We start from the raw sequence: 20,892 nt of genomic DNA, 5'->3' as shown, positions 1-20,892 counted from the left end.
TCCTTGTTGCAGGAATGAACAGTGTCATTCCTGACATATAATTCTTATATTTCCCTTATTTAATATTGTTAAAAATTAAACTTGCAACAAAACCCATTTAAAATGCATGATTTAAAGTCACTCAATTTCAATGGACAACATTGTGCAAATACCTAATCGAGAGAAATGGGGAAAGGTTATGATGACAAAAAGTTAAGGTGGGTTGATAATCTCCTTAATGATACTCCTCCAACTATAGCATACTCCATCACAAGCCATGGGGGTCAATAGAGAAAAGGAAGAAGATAATGAAAATGAAAAATGATGCTTTTTTTAGGGGGAAAATTAAACGCTGATTGCAAATGAACATAGGAATGATACTGCAATGAAGAAAAAGAAGCAAAACAGTTTCTGATTTTTGGGGGGAAAAAAGATAGAGAACTGGACAATTTTTGCTCATCAGAGTTAACAGAATTAAATATTTCTAAACAGATATGTTTAATTGGTTTAATAATATAATTTAAAGAGATTAATTGTTTCAATTAAGAGTAGAGGGTGACTTTTAAAAAAAGAATATAAGTACATGGTGTTAAATTATAATTTAGCCTATTAAATATTACAACATCTGGTATATAGTAAAAGAAAGTCTTTTGGAGCTATAGTCTAAAAAAGCAGAAAATGACGTCTATAAGGCAGATAGTCACACAATGTGTTATATACGAAAAAAAGAAACATGCCTTTATTTATATATTTTATAAGGGGAAATGATTTGTGCCATGTAGAAAATATTTGTTTGCCATTGAGAGAAAATGACAAAGAGAAACCCAACAGATGTTGAACTCCGCTCTCATTTTTTTTTCTTTTGTTAGGGCATATTTGGTATGACGTATAAGGTCTGATAGTATAATCTTATACTATATATTATGACATTTTCAGTTGTTTGGTGTGACCATCGTATAATATAAGTTTATACAGCATAATCCATTAATACATCAAAACGATATATAACTTAATCCGGTCTAAGGGGAAGAGATAAGACCTGATAAGAGATTAGTGTATTAACATTGTTGACATGCAATTCTCAAAATTTAATATATTATTTTAATATTAATATATTAAAATAAAAATTAATTTTTCAATATATTAATTTTTAAAATATTGAATATTTTTATTTTTATAAAAATTAATTTATGTTTTGGACACACTAATCAATAAATTTTTATAAAATTTAATATCATATGACATTTTTTTGAAGAATTATATAAATTATTTATTAAAGAATTTTTTATTAAAAATATTTATTTTTATCTTATATAGCATTATAGAATGCATTACCAAATACTAGATGATATTATCTTATACAATATATTATTTTATACAACACCGTGCCAAACGTGGGATAGTATTAAAATTCAATCAGGTCTTATACAATCAAGTTTTATACTATCATGTCTTATACAATCAAGTTTTATACTATCATGTCTTATACAATCGTACATTATCCTATACTATGCATCAAACAGACCCTTAGTAGCTACGAAATATTTTCTGTCTTGTAGAAATTATTTTCCTATTTTATAAAGAATTTAGTGTGTGTTCTTTTAAATGATGTAATTTGTGTCTTTCTAATTTTTTTGACTTTATGTACTCCGAATAATATATAGTTATAATATGAAAAATTATTTTTTTTTTGCTTTTCATGTCAGTTGACGTGACTGGGAGAAAAAAAAGTAGTTTTCCATGTTATAATTATGTACTATCTAAAAAAATTAAAATATCACAACTTATATTCTTTTAAAGCATAAATAATTTTCTCTTTTATAAATAGGATAATATATTTTTTATATAGAATGAAATAATTTTGTCTGATACAATATATAAAAAATAAGTAGGATTTTTTTTTTTTTTTCCTTTTTCTCATTTTCTCAGTAGGTCTTATCAATTTTTTTATATATTATATGAGGCAATGTAATGTAACGTATCAAACGTATTCCCCTTACCAATAATTTTATTTGAAAGAATCTTATAATAAGGAAAAAGACCAAATAATAAAGGGTTGGTTAAGAAAACAAACAAGATGAGGTTAACAAGTGTCATATGATTTCCCACCACGCATGAAGACGCATTGGAAATACCGAACTAAATCATCACATGACACAACACAAGTAAGTCGTAAACTCTCAAACAAACCCAACGCTATTGTTGTTCGCTTCGCTTCTCACTACCTTCTTTTTCTTTCTTTTGTGTTTTTTTTTATTACTTCTTTCTCTTTTATCAGAGCAAAGCCATCAGCATCAGTGAACCTCAACCATTCCCATTGCTGTGCCTGCCAATGGAGAGCTTTGTACTTCAATCGCTCTCCACCTCAATCTCCTTCTCCTCTCGCTCTTCCATTCTCCATCATCGTCCTCGTCCCATCACCAGATCCAACTCGTCTCTTCCATTCAATCACCACACCCCATCTTTCAGATCATCCATTATTTCTCAACCTTTCTTCTTTCCTTCAAAAGCTTCCACCTTTAATCCTTTCTCAAAACCCCACAAGCCAATCCAAGCTTCTTCTTCTTCATCTCAACCTCCACCACCTTCACCTTTAAAAGCCCCACATATTCTTCAGGGTGCAAAGCCAATCCCTTTTCTCATATCCATAAGCATAGGCCTCATTGTTCAATTCCTTGTTCCAAAACCAGTGGAAATCACACCTCAGGCATGGCAATTGCTCTCAATTTTCCTCTCAACAATTGCGGGCCTTGTTCTGAGCCCGTTGCCCGTTGGAGCATGGGCTTTTTTAGGCCTGACAGTGTCTGTGGTCACAAAAACTCTCACCTTTTCAGCTGCTTTCAGTGCTTTCACCAACGAGGTGATTTGGTTGATAGTGATTTCGTTCTTCTTTGCTCGTGGATTTGTGAAGACTGGGTTAGGGGATAGGATTGCAACTTACTTTGTGAAATGGATGGGAAAGAGCACGTTGGGGTTGTCTTATGGGCTATCATTCAGTGAGGTGCTTATTGCACCGGCAATGCCGAGCACCACCGCCAGAGCCGGTGGTGTGTTCTTGCCAATTATAAATTCACTATCACTCTCTGCAGGGAGTGAACCGGGTAAACCAACGGCTAAGAGGTTGGGAGCTTTTCTCGTTCAGAACCAATTTCAGGTTTGGTTTTTTTTTTCTTCTCTCTGTTGTTGCTTAACCAGGATCTGTTTTGATGGGTCCTAGAATTTTTACAAGTCAGAGGAAAGAGAAAGAAGTAATTTTTTTTAAAAAGTGGGGTTTCATGAACAATTACAGGATTTTTATAGTTTGGCTGTTTCTAGCCTTTTACAGTTCTGCAACCAAAGGATCAGCTTTGTTGTTCTATCTAGTCTTCATTGACCAATAAAAAATAAGAAGAAAGAAAACTTTCAATTAATAAGAATTAAGGATAATATCATGAATGAATTGAAACAAAAGTTTCACTGTATTTTTTTAATATTATCTAAAAGCCTAGTGAGAACCTCATAGGTCCTTAAAGAGCTCTAGAAGACAATATTTTTATTTATTTTTTTCATGTTTGAAAATTCTCACAGGAAAATCTAGCAAACCTAGATGTATAGGTTGTACAGAAATTTTTTGTTTTTGCAGCTGAGCTCAAGCTGATGCCATTATATAGCTGAATCTGTATTTACAAGTATTTTTCTCTCATGATGCAATCTCCAATCATTATAAGCCTCTTCATCTCACTTAAAGACCGTAATGCCAAAATAGGAAATCTGTAATAAATAATTATTCAGTTCTTTCTTGTGTTATTCGTTGCTTTCCTTGTTTAAAGGAATTTTGGCCTCAACACTTGTATTATAAAAATTAGAAGGAAAAACCACGTAAAGACAGGTAACTTAAGAGGTTTGAACGTTTGATTTGAATAAAAAGGATGAGGTAAATATACTTTGGTATCATGTTGCTAAATGAGTATTTCAGTTGTATTCTGGGAAGTTCTTTGACAGAAAAGTTTAGATAATTGATTGCTTCTGGTTTGCCGAATTTCTGGAGATTATTAATGTGAACAAATTATTATACAGTTCAGATTTAACCAATTTCATAAGATTTCTAAGCTCTTTTCAAATTTGGCTTTTGTGAAACAACTTGAAATCTTTCTTCGGTATTGCCAGCTTGGAGTATGCTTCACTGCCTTGTAAAAATGCCTGTTTTCTTGGTTTTGTTTTGTTTTCATAAGACATGATGGCACCATATTTGCCTGTTATAATAATGTGTTACCAGCAATGATCACCATATATTCTGATGTTGCTGAATTCTCATCTTACTTGTTCTGCTTCTTATTTGCAAATTGCTATCACATGATAATGAAGTGACTTGTGCATTGCCTTTGTGACCCATGACAGTCTGCTGGTAACTCTAGTGCTCTTTTCCTAACTGCTGCAGCTCAAAATCTGCTGTGTTTGAAATTAGCAGAGGAGCTTGGAGTGGTAGTTTCAAACCCTTGGGTTACTTGGTTTAAGGCAGCTAGTTTACCTGCACTCGTTTGTCTTCTGGTTACACCATTGATTTTATACAAGCTCTATCCCCCAGAAATTAAAGATACACCAGATGCACCTGCCCTGGCTGCAAAGAAACTGGAAAGTATGGGCCCTGTCACTCAAAATGAATGGGTTATGGTTGTTACAATGCTTCTTGCAGTCTCTTTGTGGATCTTTGGGTATGTCATATTCCATCCATTATATCTACATCTATGTATATGGATGAATGGTTTCTTGATTGATTTATTAGGTTGTTGACTTTTTGGGTGGAGTACATCTGGTTTATACCCTTTAGCTTATTATGAATGCTATTTTAGGAATTCTTTCATAAGTGAATTAAATTCTGATTACAATGTGATACCATTAGTAATATTACGTTTGATTTGATTTCATTCCAAACTATACTAATGTCACTCACCATTCCTTCTTTATTGACTGTGAAAGAGTTCACTTATATATCTGTAGATTGTTGTTTTTGACTTTTTGTTTCAATGCAATTTTTCCTAGTTTACTATCAGTATTTTTTTTGGTCCTGCAGAGAGACTCTTGGCATAGCAAGCACGGTAGCTGCGATGATTGGGTTATCAATACTCCTCATATCAGGAGTCCTTGATTGGAATGACTGCTTGAAAGAAAAATCGGCGTGGGATACCTTGGCTTGGTTTGCCGTTCTAGTAGGTATGGCAAGCCAGTTGACAAACCTTGGTATCGTGACCTGGATGTCGGATTGTGTGGCACACAATCTTCAGTCATTCTCATTGAGCTGGCCAGTTTCACTAGTTGTTCTTCAGGCAGCTTATTTCATCATCCACTACCTTTTTGCAAGTCAGACTGGACATGTGGGGGCTTTATACTCTGCATTTCTTGCTATGCATAGGGCAGCTGGTGTTCCTAGTGTTCTGGCAGCTCTTGCTTTAGGTTATAACACAAATCTTTTTGGTGCAATAACACACTATAGTAGTGGTCAGGCTGCTGTATACTATGGAGGTTTGTCCCTCTCTATAATGTCACTTAATTTCTGTCTTTACTGTTTTTCTTTTCAGCTATTTAATTATTTAGCTTGTGTTTGTTCAGGAACTTTGTTCCACTACCTATGTTTACAGTGCATAATAGTTATCCTTCTCTTAAAACTGCATGTCTATTGTATTTGGTTCTAATGCTTCATTTCTGTGTGCTCAATCTTGAGACTGTTTTTGAAAACCTTCCAAAATAAGTATTTTATGTCAATATTTTTATTCTTTTTTTATGCTGATTCTAGTTGCAATTTGTGACCAAAAGGCTATTTCTATTAAGGCAAGCCTAATCTTTATAATCAGTTACCCCGTTCCCCCTTTTCTTATGAATTTTAAGATATGTTCAAGCATGGTGGCTGATATGTTTTTAATTCTTCTTTTTCAACAGCTGGTTATGTAGACCTTCCTGATATATTCAAAATGGGGTTCATCATGGCCGTTATTAATGCAACCATCTGGGGAGGTGTTGGCTCTTTCTGGTGGAAATTTTTGGGCTTGTATTGATTTTCCATTTCCATGTAAGTAAATAGCAGTTTTCCCTGTATCTTTTGGCCCTTCTTCTTCTCGGCCGAAAGAAAAGGTCCTTCATTTGATTTGAGGACAGTTGAGCTCATCATTTTGACATGAAAATTTTCTGCTTTTGGCTTTATTTATTTGTTAGTTTTAGTATTGTTACCCCTGCTTTATTTTATATACAGTCATTAATATATTTATAAAAGGTTTTTAAGGAAACCTGAATTAAAGATTTGAAACTTACACAGTTACATGATCTTCTTTTGTGAAGGTTTTGCATGGTTTGATGTCGTTAGCATTTCGATTTTTTTCAACAGTTTATAATACGCCTTATTGCTTAGCTTTTTAATAAATCTTTTACATGTTTGTGCCAACTTAGGTTACTATCATATTGCTTTCTCTTTTTCAAAATATTTGTTGTTTTCGAAAAAATTGTTGTTTTCGAAAAAATTGTTTCAATTTATTTGTCAGTTCAGAAAATTAAGAAAGTATTAATCATGTTTTTTTTTTTCAACTTTTTTTTTTTATCTTTTGATATTTTCACTAAATAAAATGGGAGAGTATTAAGGGAGTGAAAATATATTGAATATTTTAATGAAAGTTATGACAAAGTATCCGAATGACCTCAAGAAAAGAGGTAACTAAATTAAATTTAAAAGAATTTATAGAATGTCATCAACCTATAGAATCGTCATCAATTTTTTATTTTTAGCTGCAGCTAGCACATTTCAATGGGGCTGCAATTGAAACCAAGCCTTTCCTTTTGGAAAAAAAGTATTATATAGAAGCAATTTTTTTTTTTTTTTTTTTTGTGGTCTATGGAAAGAGAATCTTAAGGAACAAGCACCAGTAAAAAATGAAAGCTTTCGTAATACATAAATACATTTAACTCTCAAGAAAATTGTTTGTCTTGCTGACATCAAGTCTGATAGAACCAAACTTTCTGGGGTTGTAGCGTATGTATCCAGTGCCAAAAGATACATCTAGAAATATAATGTTCGAAATTATTGAAGTTTTTGGCCTGCAAATAAAGGTATCCTAAAGACCCTAAAAAAAAAAAAAAAAAACTATTGAGTGAACCATTGTGTCTGCTTTTCTGCAGAGTGTCACCTTTTCAGTCTTCACTTGGGGTGAAATGCAAACTTGCATTTCTTATAGAAGGTTGAAGGACAGAAAAATGTCTGTTTCAAATACTGGAAATCAAACAAGGACATCAGTTTTGAAGATATGGAAGAGACAAGAGAAACTTCTTCTCACGACCCAACTCTTTTTGGTTTTTATTCCCATGAAAGTAGGGAGCAGATGCAAGGACATCCAACTAAGCAAAGCAGAAGGGGGTCTGTCTGTCCATGGATTCCCAGTTGACCAAACAAAAAGATAGAACAGCTCTGAATTAATATGGAGCACTTTTCTTCTCCCCCCCAATCTCCTCTTGGGAAATGCTTATAATTAGAAAAGTCGTAAATGTGTTTCTAATAAATAAAGCAAGCACACAAAACATTTGGGTAGTACATAGCATTGTTACATGGTTGGTAAATCATCGTCGTACAAATTGAATGTTATTCTGTCGAGTATACATATCAGAAGTACTCAACCTGAGTCAACCAACTGTTCACAAGAAACAAAACTATAGATAAGGCGATGATAGTAAAGTCATCTATATCGTCTGGTAACTAAAAGAATGTCCTTTTCCCCTTCAATGCTACAGCAATCTATTCCATTGTAATAAAAATAACAAAGTCAACCAAACAAACAGAACTACTTTCATGATATAATATACAAAACTTCCATGTTGTTTTCCTGTCTTCCTTCAGCCCTCCATGCTATTCATATCAGAAAAGTCATCTATTGATCCCAATTTTTCTAGGATCAATCTTTCTTGCTTAGCATCTGTTTTATTGTGTAGTAAAGAAGTTCTTGTTGAAGCAATTAAAAATGCTGTGGAAAGTGTACAGAGCACAATACAACAATATTACTTAGTTATGCACAAAATGAAAGGTCATTCACATGCATTCATTGGCTCTAAAACTTACGATCTCTACTTCCCGTTGTTCTCTGCTGCACATAGATCTCTTTCAACCAGTTTGAATGAAATTACTATGAGTAAAGATCAAATCAAAATTTTCCATGCAAACTAAATGAAGAACACTACTTATCCATATCGCTTTATTATGTTTGAGACAAAAATTTTAGACATTCAAATTACCACAATATAAATGGCTTTACTAAGATTTTGGTTTATATCTATAGATCCATTTACCCAACCCCAGTTAGTGGGATAAAGCTGGGTTGTCCTTGTTGTATAAAGTTTTTGTAAAGCTACATTATGCAAAGAAGGATACATTCCTGATCAGGGTTGTCAGTAAAATTGGAATGCAGAGCATTCCCAATGCAATCCACAATAGCAGAGGTAGTCATGGAGGATTCTATGCATAAAATAGCTGTGATGGCATCTAGTCGAGTCACCTCATTTCTGAACATCAGCCTTGCATGAGCTGTGACATTTAAAGAGTCAAAGCACATAAGAGGTGTAGGGAAGTTGACCAGAGAAGTTTCACCACAATGCCATTCACATACCTTGAGCTAGGCGTATCAAACTTTCCAGCATGCGGACAGTTGTCCTTGCTACATTGCAAATTTATAACTAAATAAAACGACATAAATTGATTATTAAATCTATTTAGAAAAGACATGTTTCTAGGTCAAACCTGCATTTTGAGTTGCAGATTTCCTTTGAAGTTGATAATAGCTGGATATAACTATTTCAGCCTCTCTCGTAAGAACTGGTCTGAAATTTTCTTTCACATAGTGTATATACCTGCAGGATTCTTTGCAACATTATGAGTAACCAAGAGTCTTACAAAAGCATCAATATTAAAACTAAGAAATTCAGAAAAAAAATCTGATCTATCTAATGTTAAAGCGTTCTCTAGGACAAAAGGAACTCAATGGAGATTGAATTTTGCATACAACTAGGTCACCATAATTTTCATTATTTGTCCATGAAAATAAATGGTTTATCTTAATTAAATATTATTTTTGAAATTAACAAGAGTCTACTTTCCAAAAGGAAACAAATCAGATAAGCAAGGGAAGTTAAATTAGAGTGCAACAACCATCAGTAAATCAAAGCTGAAAAGCTTGCCCACTGTATGATGCTCAAAGTAAATAACAAAAAGATTGGGGCACTACAAGTTATCCTAAAATTATAAGCAGCTTCAAGATGCCAACATAATAACGGAGCAATGGGACTCAAAATCAAGTTAGAGAAGAGAAACTACATGTAAATTATAGATTCCGAAGTTGCTGGCAGAGCTTAAAGATGATCAAGAATTAAGAGACACCTAACAGTGTAGCACCAATGCAAGATAGGTTCAAGCGTCCTTTTATTTTTATTTTTAAATCTGCAAACATTGTTATCCATGGCCGTTAGCCTCATACTTTACCTCTTGAGTGTAGGAAGAGGCCAGATGTTTGCCAGATCTTCATCACTGTTGGTTCTATCGGGTTCTGCCTGAATATTAGTTTTCATGAGTATTATAATCTGTAACCATAGGAAGCTGATGCATTGTACAGGGATCCAGATTACCTCAGAAAGAATATGAGATGAAACTACTGCGTCCCATTCAGGATTCTTTGTATCCAAGAGCACGAGGACAATATCAAACCTGCTTAATAAAGGACCGGAGAGTGTTGTATTGACAGACAGAGCTACCTTGTGTTAAGTGAGAAAAGTATTGAACTAAAGCAATAGTAAACTACTTTAGAAATTTAGCAGCAATCAGTGTGGTTGATATAGTGATTCTTCAGAAATTCCTAACCTTGCAGCAAGACTAAAAAGCTTGATGAACTTGAAATTTACATCAAGAGTAACAGGGATCGTAGTTTGACATTAATTTTAAATAATATTAAGCTAATATATACTGATTAAAGGGATACGTTGATCAGGATCATAATGTCCCTTCGGATTTGTGGCGCCAAATACAGTTGTTCTAGTGCTGAGTGTTGTTACAAGACCAGCCTGGATGAAGCAAGAGAGTTAATCAGTAGCCATGCTTTTTTAACACAAACCTGCCAATACAAGATACAATTGGGTTTTGAAGAAAACAGAAGTTCATTCAGGTTTTGCATAATGTATTCAAACATTCTACCTTGGCTACACTTATTGTCTGCTGCTCCATGGCTTCATGAATCGTTGCTCTGTCATGTTCCCTCATACTGCCAAAAGAACTTTTAGTTTCACAGCCAATGCCAACATGCTAAATAATCATAAACTGATCTGCCTGAATTTCCACTAAATCTTAACTTTCATGAAGATCTAATGAGAACTGTGTCGACCAACTTAAGAGCATGGAAGTTGTGATGTAGATGAAAAGTAGAAACAATTATATGTGAATCTTGTCGAGGTCTTCAAGTTCAAAATGGAAAAAAGTGCAGTTAGAATTTAAAGTTCAATTCTCATTAAAACAAAGGATGCTCTCTTATTGCAGAGTACGGGCTCTGTTATGTCATTCATAAACGATAAAGAGAAAAACGTCAATTCGCTAAGGCACTGCTTCTGAAATGAAAGCATCATTTTGCAAAGACACAAACATCCAATCTTTAAATATAATGAAAGAAAACCCCAAAAAAATGTTCTATAATTCTTACAAACACAAGATTTCCTGAGTGAATATGCAATTAAACCTCAAACAATGAATATCGTTTCCTCTTTTGTTTTCCAGCTCCACACTTGGGGTAATCCTTGGCCATATACAAAATTTGGACAAGGACCAAACCTCCAGAAACAATTGTAAAACCAAAGCAATTACGCTTACCTATCAAATTCATCTATGCAACACAATCCTCCATCTGCCAAAACAAGGGCCCCAGCTTCCAACATCCACTCACCTAAAGATTCCATAAATTGGCCTTGTACTTAGTATAACCGACTAAAAGGTATGCAGATCCATGCATTTTGAAATTTGTAATTAATTATTTGAGCAATGTACAATTAAATTGAAGTCCACTTGAAATGGTAGACTTTAACTTAAACAATATTTTTGTCATCATCATTATCAATCATAAAATGACATGAGAGGCAAGTTCATGAAAGCTGAATGCAAAAAAGACATGTTGCATAAACGAAAAGTCCTTTATAGGACATGTACCAATAAAAAGAAAAAATCAATGACTACAAAACCAACACAACCAAGCAATTCATTATGTTCAGGGTTCCACAACAATGTTCAATGGAATCCAGGGCTGCACATGCAACTAGAACACAATCTTATCAAAAAAGGGAAATCCCAACAGTTTACTAAAGAGCATTTCAACAAACTAATTTTAATAGCGAGAGGTGAATTGGAACAGAAACAAATTTTTTGACAGATATGCAAAACTTTTTGATACAAATAGAAAAGGTTCTATTACTAAGGTATGAATGATGGAAAAAGAATCTGTTGCTGTGTAAAATAAAAGCTGTTTGAAACTTACCTCCATCCTTTACTGCAGTAACAGTCAATCCTGCACTTGTGCTTCCCAACCCAGTGGTAATAACAGATCGATTGCTCAATTTTGCAGAAAATTTTAGAAATTGAGATTTTCCAGTACCTATATAACAAACAAACAAAGACAACGAGAGAAATTTAGGACTAAATTTTTTTAACTTTTGTTTTTACCTTAACTTGATGATAAGAGCTGACAGGAAAGTCAACACATATTTCACATATATAGTTAAGAAAACTGCATTTGATAGAGAGCAAACACATACTCATAAGGTGTTAGCACGAGCTAACTCTCAATATGAAGAATAAGGTTTGAAGGTTTTTTTCCCAGAAGAAATAAGCAAGGAGGTTAGAGGGTTAGTTATGGGAGGTCAATGGGTTAGTTACAGACAGGTACAGTCACTACAGTGGCAGTCAGGAGGTTAGGTAGTTAAATAGGGGAAATTGTAATGAGAAGGCAATTTTTGGGAAGATAGCAGAAACTGAGATTGTCACAGTTGGGAAAAGGGGACAACTCTTTGTAAGAGGATCCTTCCTCGTGTTGTCTCTGTTTCAGAATACAAACACCACCATTTCTACCTTCCAATTTTTGTGGCAGTTTAACAGCATACAGAGTTCTAATAACAAAAATCCTAACAGAGAAGAACTTTGATGCCATTTTTACCTTGTGACAAGCATGCAGAAACTTCCTTTTTTTTATTAAATATTATTAAACAAGTAGTGGAATAACTGAAGCACTACAAAAGAACTTAAGCGATTAGGTAGCTCCAAAGTTACACCCAACTTTTCTGCCACATATATCATCACCAGAATGGTAGAACTCACCTCTTTTTTGGTCTACCTTATGTCACTTTGAGGGGTGTATAGGATGTAGAGTAGTATTCATCAAGCATTAAATGGTAATCTAGGTTACAAACTTTAAGTAATAGTAGTAGTAGTATGAGAGGTGGTGGTAAAAATAGCAGTAGTAATGGATTGCATACCAGGATCACCAACCAAGAGTAAGTGGGACTCCCCCCTTATCCTTGTTCCAGAAGCATCGACATGTTGCACACCTCCGATAAGTGTTAATGCAACTGATTGGAGAAACAAAAGACATGAAATGTTTACATAGAGATGAAAAGGGAAATTTCAGTTAAAGAAGTAAAAGACTGTCTAATCCTAAATTATCAAAGGAAAAAAATGATTCTCAGTTTGAGAAGAACAAATTCCTCCATGCTCTTATCCATACTAAATAAGTCATAAGAGCCATAGGTCTTAATCCAACTTATTTCATGTCAATGATATGAATTTTTAATCAAAATAAATTAAGGTCTCACATCACACTTTTTCCCCCCATCTAAGTCCTTTCTAGGTCTAACTTCTCTATAATCTCTTTTTGAAGTCATGTGTTTTCCTTCTACAATCTTTATAAGGTTCCTCTTTCGAATGAAATTAATGGATCTAGAGACACCATGTCTTCATCTTTAGGATTCCCATTTCCAATTACCTGGATCAGTTGGAAGTTTGACTCTAGCTGAATCACTCTACTCTATCTGAACAACTCATTTTAGAGTTTGCAATTATTTTTTTATTCAAAAATTTACATGTACTTAGTCCTTTCTATAAATTTTCCAATATGCACCACAATATTTTCATTTTTATGCTTTATATTTTGAAAGAATTATGCATCAAGGGACCCCATCATATGCAAATTCAATACGTTCATCAATAAAACAAGTAGGAAAACAAATGTCGAAGCAAATCCTTGAGAGAAACAGCAAGGCCGTGACCAAAACCTCCAAATAGCAAGTATCATACCTATAATAAAATACAATGAATTTCAAGGTAAATATGTAAATAGCCATAACCTTGGGTGAATGTTTTTACCAGCCAGCTTGACAGTGAAAAGACCAAATACTTGGGGGCAAATTCCTCGTAGAATAGCATTCCTCCCTATCAGTTTGAAAAGGGTTCAAAGTTTTCATCTCAGATAACATAATTCATAAATCGTAACTTTTCAGAAAAAATTTATAGTCCTTAACCAAATTTGGCATGCGAGGGGTGTGGGCAGAGTTGGATCAACATTTTAGGTGATGGATTATTCTGTGAAGTCCAGTTTCTTATGGGCAACATAAAATAATGAATATTGAGAGACATTTACAGGTTCGAAAATATGAAATTAAATGATACAAGGGATACAAAAGTTGTATTTTCAGAATACCACCTTTTAAAGGTGCATCTTGGAAGTGAAACCAAAACTGCTTGAATTTCATAACAACATCATCAGAAATATCAATTTCTGACTTCAGTTCATTGATTCTCCTGACAAGAATGAGAAAATATAAATTAAGTACAAGCTTGATCAAGGCTTTCCTTCCATTAGATCATAGTAAATGACTACATTTTATAGCATAATGCAAGTTAACGGATTCGAGTCATGTAATCAGCCTCTTGCAAATGCAAGATAAGGCTGCCTACTATAGACTCATATAATGGGTCTAAACCTGTGTAGAGTGGGAATTTACAGCATCAAGTTCCCTCTTTTTTAAAAAATCTATATATATATATATATGTGTGTGTATGTATGTACGTACATATGTATGTGATGGGCGTAAAATTAAGTGGGTCAGTTAGTTAGTTATTCTAGAATATTCTGTGAGTAGGATAAAAGGTAGGCAGTGTGTAGTGTGGGGAGGTATGTATTCAGTGAAATGGGAATTGGGAAAAGGATCTCTTGAGGCCTAGGTCTTTGGCTTTGAGGGTGAGTAGAGACCTTTGGTTTATCTTTCTGCATTGCCATTTTCTTTCGTCATTTTCAATAGTGGAGTCTGTAATCGTTATCAGTTGAAGTTTGTAGGAAGAATGTGAAGTTTGTTAATGTTCTGTTTCTCTTTCGTTATTGTGGATACTGTCACATCATGTATCTCCAAAGTCTTATTGAGTAATAGAAGTGTTTTTTTCTTGTTTATTTGCTGTTAAATTGTTGTTGCATTTGTCTGGGTTCCATCAATATGTATGTATATATATGTGAAACTTACTCTCTGATAGTCCACCTATTACTAATGTTTACACTAGAGAAATGTGGGGAGAAGTAGAGAATCAGTAAGCAGGAGCAATGAGAAAATCACGGAGGCATATTCACTAGTGGACCCAATTTCAGTGAACACATGGCCAAGGGAAAGAAAGGATTCGGTTGGAGGAGAAATATAAGGAAATTTATAAGAGTGGTGAGGAAGTATGAATTGAGTGAATGGCGTGAAAGGGAGGTGCAGACCCTCAAAGTGCTGCTTATCGACCCTCAAAGTGCTGCTTATCATTTATTTTCTTTTTTCTGTTTTGGTTCATCTACCACTTGCATTTACATTTCTCTTCACTGTTACCTTCATAGCAGTGACAGATCGATAGGCTCTCAGAGTAGGCACAACAGGAATTGTAATGGTGTTTGTATTCCGAAACAGACTACAAAAGGAGGGATCCTCTAACAAGGGTTGTCCCCTTCTCCGAATTGGGACTATCTCAGTTTCCCCCTATCTTCGAAAAAGACGCCTTCTCATTACAATTTCCCCCATTTAATTACCTAACCTCCTGACTGACACTGTACCCGTCTTTAACTAACCCATTGACCTCCCACAATTAACCCACTAACCTCCTGCTTATTCCTTCGGATCTATACCCTCCAAATTCCGGAACCTTATTCTCCTTATTGAGAGCTGACTCTTGCCTGACACAGATGGAGTTCACAGACATGAATAACGATACCTATTTCTAGTTCTTATTTTCCAGTTTTTATCAAATGATATCAGAGCATTTCACAATGTCCCCTTAGTTGCAAATGAGCTGCACGGGTGGTAATGCTGGCATTGCAGTGTTCATCAAAGATTAATCAAAGGGCTTGTGCACTGCCAGCTCATGTGGATGCTAGGGCTGTGAAGTATGGTGAAATGTTAGGATCCAATTACAAAATATAGGACTTGAGTCCCACATTGGAAGTATTCTGATGTTGGGTTTATCTGGCTTGGGATCTCGCACCACAGTGGCTAGCTTTTGTGGTGCTGTTCCCCACAATTTTTGTCACTCTTCCTTCTCATAGAACAATCATGCAGCCAATTTTATGCTTACAGGTAAGAAACCCAAAAGTATATCAATCTGTGTAACACACACCCTTTCTTCAAAAACTTAAAACTATAAGTAAAAAAAATCCTAAAAATAATATCAAAACAGTGCTAAAAAATTAAAACACAGCATTGCAAACAAAATCTTGAAGAGTTTATAGGAAGATAAAGCAAGAAATGTTTCCTAAATAAATAAGCAAAAAATGACCATATATGACTTGGATGTAGTTATTCCCATTCAATTTTGCCTTAGTTCGAGAGAAAAATGAAGATCGGCACAAATTTAAAATGCCAGGATGCTATTACCACAGAGAATGCTTAGAGTAATAATATACTGACCGCATGCTACAAACTTTGTATGTTATATGTCTCGTTTTCAATTGATCACTTTATATTAAAGAATATTTATCAACAGTTCTAATGAATACGGGGTTTCAGATTATATTTATGCTTTAGAATTAAAGATTAGTCACCAAATGAATTGGGATTCATATTTAGGAAAACAAAGTGCATCAGGCAGAAGTTCAAAGGTAGAACTCATGTTCTCTAGTTAAGGACTCAATCTAGCAGAAATAAGGCCAAGGGTTAAAGTAGCCAAATAGAGGTAAAAGGATCGCAATGTTTTTCATGATCAGCTTGACAATGAAGAGAGACTGGACTAGGGTATATTAGCATGATACTCACTGTGTGTGGAAAATGCATAGATGCACTTAGCCATGGGCTAAAACATAATTTAATAATGAAGAATGAGGGTGGAAAGTGCCGATCTATAGATCATCTAATCAAAGGGTTTTGAGTCAGATATTATGTCAAGAACCCAATCCACCCAAAAGCTTAAGCTATTAGGTGGGCTGCATGAATGGTTTTATTAAACATCCTAGATGTTAGTAAAGGAAACATAATTAGAAGTCATCATAAGCAATAAATTGAATGCTGAAAAGAATAACATCTCCTTGAAAGTGAAATTCATATCAAGGCAGTACCAAATTAAAGAACATGGGAAAGAAATGGCAAGCCAAGCTACACAAGATTCCTATAGAACTAACAAGAGAATAACCTGAAAGGAAATGATGAGAAGAACATTACTAGAAAAGGTTGGCATTTCAACCTTAGGCATCAGTGTATGGTCTATAAAGTATGGGGAAGTACGAGCAGATTAGAGCATGCATAAATAAATATATTTTTCACTTGACAAACTTTCACATGAAGAGCGCCAAAACAGAAAATCTACTAGGAAGCTTATTTTCTTATAAATTTTTTAAAGGCAAACAGAATGAGAACTTATTTTTCACCTTATATTGTTGGCTATTAATACAGGATCAAGGTCACAGCGCACATCCTTCAATTCTGGGGACCATTTTGCTGTTAAGATACCGGTGACAATCACATCATCTGCAAGTTAAAAAGAATTAAAGTCCTCATTACAAAAAACAAATATTGCATATGCCTTGGGCTAAACACATGCTATGCCGAGACAAAGGATTTCAACCCAATGTATACCATGAGTATTTCTTAATTTAATTTTTTTTTAGAAGAAAACAAATAGTCCCTATATGCTATACTATAGTAGAAGGACTGATAAGTTATTTTATTCTTTCATAGGCATCATTAACAAAAGGATATGCTATTACCACTTATAATCATATTTTAAAAGAAATGCTCCCTGAATACTCCTTTTTCATTTTTGGGTATCTACCTAAAATCATTTGTCAATATTCTCTTCCAGCACTCCATCTTTAGCTTGTGATAGACCATCAAACGTTCAGGAAATGACCGCTAGAAAAATTGCATTTTCTACTGAGAACTAAAAAAATCTATCTCAAAAAGATCCAATACTATAGAGTCAAAAGTAATAAATATATAAACATGTTAATAAAGAACTTTCCTGTTCACTTTAAAAGCTGTTGTAACCAGGGAAGCAAACAGGAAATAGGGAGAAGAAAAAGTAGACCTGGAAATTAACATGGTTTGACATACATTGTTTACATCCACGGCCAAAACAGAGAAAATTCATCATGATCAATGAAGATTATAATAAGCATTAGCCACTCAACTTTCTGTAACATCCCGAGTGCTGACGAGGACGGGGAGTGATTGCCGGTGCGAAAGGGCATGGACAAGGAGCGGCTCCTGACAGGCTTCCAGCGGGGGGTTACATGCATGAATGAATGAATCGAATCGTCACCCGAAAGAGAGGGATTCCAAAGACTGTGCAGGTATGGGACTGCACAGTTTGGGATAGCTTATAAGAATTAATTGGTACTACCTATACTAACAAGATGCATCTGCTTTTCGGTAGTCCGGATCGGAAGAACTTCACAGTTAAGCGTGCTTGACTTGGAGCAATTCTGGGATGGGTGACCTCCTGGGAAGTTTTCCCGGAAAATGTGTGAGTGAGGAAAAAGCACACTGAAAAGTCTCGTGTTAGTGTGTGGGGATAATCGTTGATTCTTGAAGCGGCCAGGCGTTACAAGTGGTATCAGAGCAGGGCCTCTCTTCCAGTACGGTGTGGTTCGAAGACGAACCAGGCGGAAGCTGGTGGGCATGTAACATCCCGAGCGCTGACGAGGGCGGGGAGTGATCGCCGGTGCGAAAGGGCATGGACAAGGAGCGGCTCCTGACAGGCTTCCAGCGGGGGGTTACATGCATGAATGAATGAATCGAATCGTCACCCGAAAGAGAGGGATTCCAAAGACTGTGCAGGTATGGGACTGCACAGTTTGGGATAGCTTATAAGAATTAATTGGTACTACCTATACTAACAAGATGCATCTGCTTTTCGGTAGCCCGGATCGGAAGAACTTCACAGTTAAGCGTGCTTGACTTGGAGCAATTCTGGGATGGGTGACCTCCTGGGAAGTTTTCCCGGAAAATGTGTGAGTGAGGAAAAAGCACACTGAAAAGTCTCGTGTTAGTGTGTGGGGATAATCGTTGATTCTTGAAGCGGCCGGGCGTTACACTTTCAAACCCTAATCACAATGCACCCTAATGCTCACTGTCACTGAGATTCAATACACTAACTTCTGATCATACTATATGTAGATCCACACCAGCATGAGACCAGAGACCAACACTAACATCCATGAAAAACAGTAAGAAATCAAATGTCAGTCAGATCACATGTCAGGTCAAGTCCAAAATCAAATGCAAGCCTATTTATAACACAAAACACATAAGACAAACAAGATTTTCCCACATGTATACAACTTATCTCCAGTAATGATTTGAAAGATTGAAAAGTCCAAAATAATAAGGCAAATACAGCAAGAGAGAAATCATACCAGATTCATAGTAAGATATCGCAGCATCCATCATTAGGAAAGTGAAATTCATAGTTTATGGATTAGATTTCTTAGATCAAGTATTGATAGATGAAAAATGGGGCTACCAAGTATTAACTAGAAACCTGCTCATAATCTTCACTACAGGCCACATGTTAAAATACCACGTATGTTATACTAGAGTTTTTAAGTAGAGGATGAAAAATTGAGGTGAATCTAAATACCTCCAGCTTTAACAACATCAACAAGGTCATCCTTCAAGATGACAAGAATTGAACGAGGAATTGCCCCAACACCAAGCACCTGTGTACTTTCTTGGATTTTTATCTCCTGATAATCATGGCATACTATAGTATTTTCTACATACTGGAATTTTGTGCCTCCGCAGGGCTTAGACTTCTGCCATTAAGAAAAACAAATAACCAACATAACCAAATGAGCAGAGGTATTCAAAGGATAAAGTTCCAAAATCAAATTCTAAGCTTCTTGGGCAAATTTGGTGATTAAATAAGTTGAACCACAAATTCCCCAGCTTACAACAAGAAACTTCACATAGTGCAAGAAAATTCTAAACGTGACACTTTGTTAATATTAAATCTTAACATATGACTGCATATCATGATTTTATTTTTTTGGGGTACTGCAACGGGGACAAAGGCCTGGAAAATGCAGGACTTAAAACTCAGATGCAGAATATACCTGAACTGGGCAAATTGACGGTAATGGTATGGAGTTTCGAGCTTCCACCTCAGGATAAACTGTGAAGCTGCGCACATGCTATATTAACTGAATATCAACAAAGTTATCATGAGGTACATGGGCATAAAACAGATATCTTTACCAAGTTGTAAATGTACATAAGTGAATTAGACTTGTACACACACACATAAAGCGTGAGCACTTAATTTGTGGATCAGAGACATATTATTACCCTCTCAAATCACAAACCCTCACTGAGAGGGATTAACCGATGATATCCTTACCGTACAAATTGTAAAGAAAAAAGAAAAGAAAAAGAAAAAACATAGGGATTAACCTGTTTTTGCATTTGTGGCACATGTACTTCCTTTCTCCTTCATGCATCTTGATTGCTCCGGACCTGATTACTATCCCTTTGAGAGTGAGAAGAATTCCACGGTGCTCCACTCGAACACGTCCTATGGTTGGAAAAGTCTCTAATTACATCAAACAAAACACACACGAATCAGTATCAACAAAGTTTTGAGGTCAAGGGAATTGTGACAAACAAGTAGTGGGCAAAAACAAACCAGGGCATTCAAGGGGAGAACCACTGATGTTAATGCGAACATGAATGAACTTTTTCTCAACCCCATTCTTGTCATCCGCCATATCTCCCAATACGATTTTCTAACATGACCCACAACACAAATCCAAGTCAAGTTTTCTCCTTTTTCTCCTTCAAATTAAATAAATAAAAGAGAATTTGGATGGGAGCAAAGGAACGGACATGGGCCCAAAGAGCAGCATCATTGAATACTTGCAAGTAGGTGTTGGGTTGGGCAAATAGGAGACGGGCAATGCGAGGATCGTCCTCCATCAACTCTGCGAAACTAAACAAGAGAAAGAGAAAGACAAAGAGGGTTGGTTTTGCAGTAAATAAAGGGAAGGGAAGGAAAAGAAAAGAAATAGTAGAATTGGAGTGAAATGGGGTACTCGACGTAAAGAGGGAAATGAAGGTTGGAATCGGGAGAAGAAGCGATGGAGAGAAGCTGGTCGGAATGATAGCGAACGAGGTAGCTCGCCATTGGCTTCTTCCAGTAACCTGGATCCGCCGTGTTCTCGCCGGAGGTCTCCATGGTTTCGGCGGGAAGGGAATGAACACGAAATAAAAATATGGCGGGTTTGGATTTATTGCACGACGAGTAGGTACTGTTAAATTTTAAAAGGTTTAATATATAAGATTACGTTAAATTTAAGGAATAAATTATTTAATTTACTTTCTTTTTTATATCTATCTTATTTATTATTCTCTAATCAATTAATATTTATTATT

General features: G+C 35.3%; 2 protein-coding genes across 3 annotated transcripts; one reads left to right on the top strand and one right to left on the bottom strand.

The window, feature by feature from the left end:
• Positions 1-2,199: 2,199 nt before the first annotated feature.
• Positions 2,200-7,334, top strand: LOC133308764 (dicarboxylate transporter 2.1, chloroplastic). Of its 2 annotated transcripts, XM_061509457.1 has the most exons (5): positions 2,200-3,133; positions 4,357-4,670; positions 5,030-5,478; positions 5,893-6,022; positions 7,120-7,334. In XM_061509457.1, the coding sequence occupies exons 1-4, from the start codon at positions 2,312-2,314 to the stop codon at positions 6,006-6,008; spliced, it is 1,701 nt and encodes a 566-aa protein (XP_061365441.1). In that variant the 5' UTR covers positions 2,200-2,311; the 3' UTR covers positions 6,009-6,022; positions 7,120-7,334. The 2 variants fall into 2 exon arrangements, with proteins under 2 accessions (XP_061365441.1, XP_061365440.1); XM_061509456.1 differs by lacking the exon at positions 7,120-7,334 and having other exon boundaries at positions 2,201-3,133; positions 5,893-6,255.
• A 353-nt stretch (positions 7,335-7,687) lies between these two features.
• Positions 7,688-20,681, bottom strand: LOC133308763 (probable DNA helicase MCM9). Its single transcript, XM_061509455.1, has 20 exons — positions 20,553-20,681; positions 20,347-20,449; positions 20,147-20,246; positions 19,915-20,053; positions 19,578-19,644; positions 19,103-19,277; positions 16,890-16,989; positions 13,710-13,807; positions 13,373-13,438; positions 12,487-12,579; positions 11,493-11,609; positions 10,835-10,907; positions 10,169-10,235; positions 9,957-10,038; positions 9,607-9,728; positions 9,464-9,531; positions 8,726-8,835; positions 8,595-8,642; positions 8,360-8,512; positions 7,688-7,907 (listed from the first exon to the last, which is right to left on the bottom strand). The coding sequence occupies exons 1-20, from the start codon at positions 20,642-20,644 to the stop codon at positions 7,828-7,830; spliced, it is 1,953 nt and encodes a 650-aa protein (XP_061365439.1). The 5' UTR covers positions 20,645-20,681; the 3' UTR covers positions 7,688-7,827.
• Positions 20,682-20,892: the final 211 nt, after the last annotated feature.

This window comes from Gastrolobium bilobum, unplaced genomic scaffold (assembly GCF_033153095.1).
Source record: "Gastrolobium bilobum isolate Gb01-03AN ecotype WA unplaced genomic scaffold, APGP_CSIRO_Gbil_v1 utg5107, whole genome shotgun sequence".
Classification (NCBI taxonomy): domain Eukaryota; kingdom Viridiplantae; phylum Streptophyta; class Magnoliopsida; order Fabales; family Fabaceae; genus Gastrolobium; species Gastrolobium bilobum.
Note: the sequence above shows the minus strand (reverse complement) of the source record. Positions and strands in the feature narration are given on the sequence as shown.

What these genes read in the sequence shown, in the direction of transcription:
- LOC133308763 (XM_061509455.1), bottom strand. Translation starts at nt 20,644, where the DNA reads ATGGCGAGCTACCTCGTTCGCTATCATTCCGACCAGCTTCTCTCCATC. An exon ending in ATGCTGCTCTTTGGGCCCAT is followed by an intron (nt 20,247 to 20,346) that starts GTCCGTTCCTTT and finishes GGGTCATGTTAG; the next exon opens with AAAATCGTATTGGGAGATAT. An exon ending in ATCTGCAACTCAAAATGCAG is followed by an intron (nt 8,643 to 8,725) that starts GTTTGACCTAGA and finishes TTTGCAATGTAG; the next exon opens with CAAGGACAACTGTCCGCATG.
- LOC133308764 (XM_061509457.1), top strand. Translation starts at nt 2,312, where the DNA reads ATGGAGAGCTTTGTACTTCAATCGCTCTCCACCTCAATCTCCTTCTCC. An exon ending in TCGTTCAGAACCAATTTCAG is followed by an intron (nt 3,134 to 4,356) that starts GTTTGGTTTTTT and finishes GACCCATGACAG; the next exon opens with TCTGCTGGTAACTCTAGTGC. An exon ending in GGCTGCTGTATACTATGGAG is followed by an intron (nt 5,479 to 5,892) that starts GTTTGTCCCTCT and finishes CTTTTTCAACAG; the next exon opens with CTGGTTATGTAGACCTTCCT.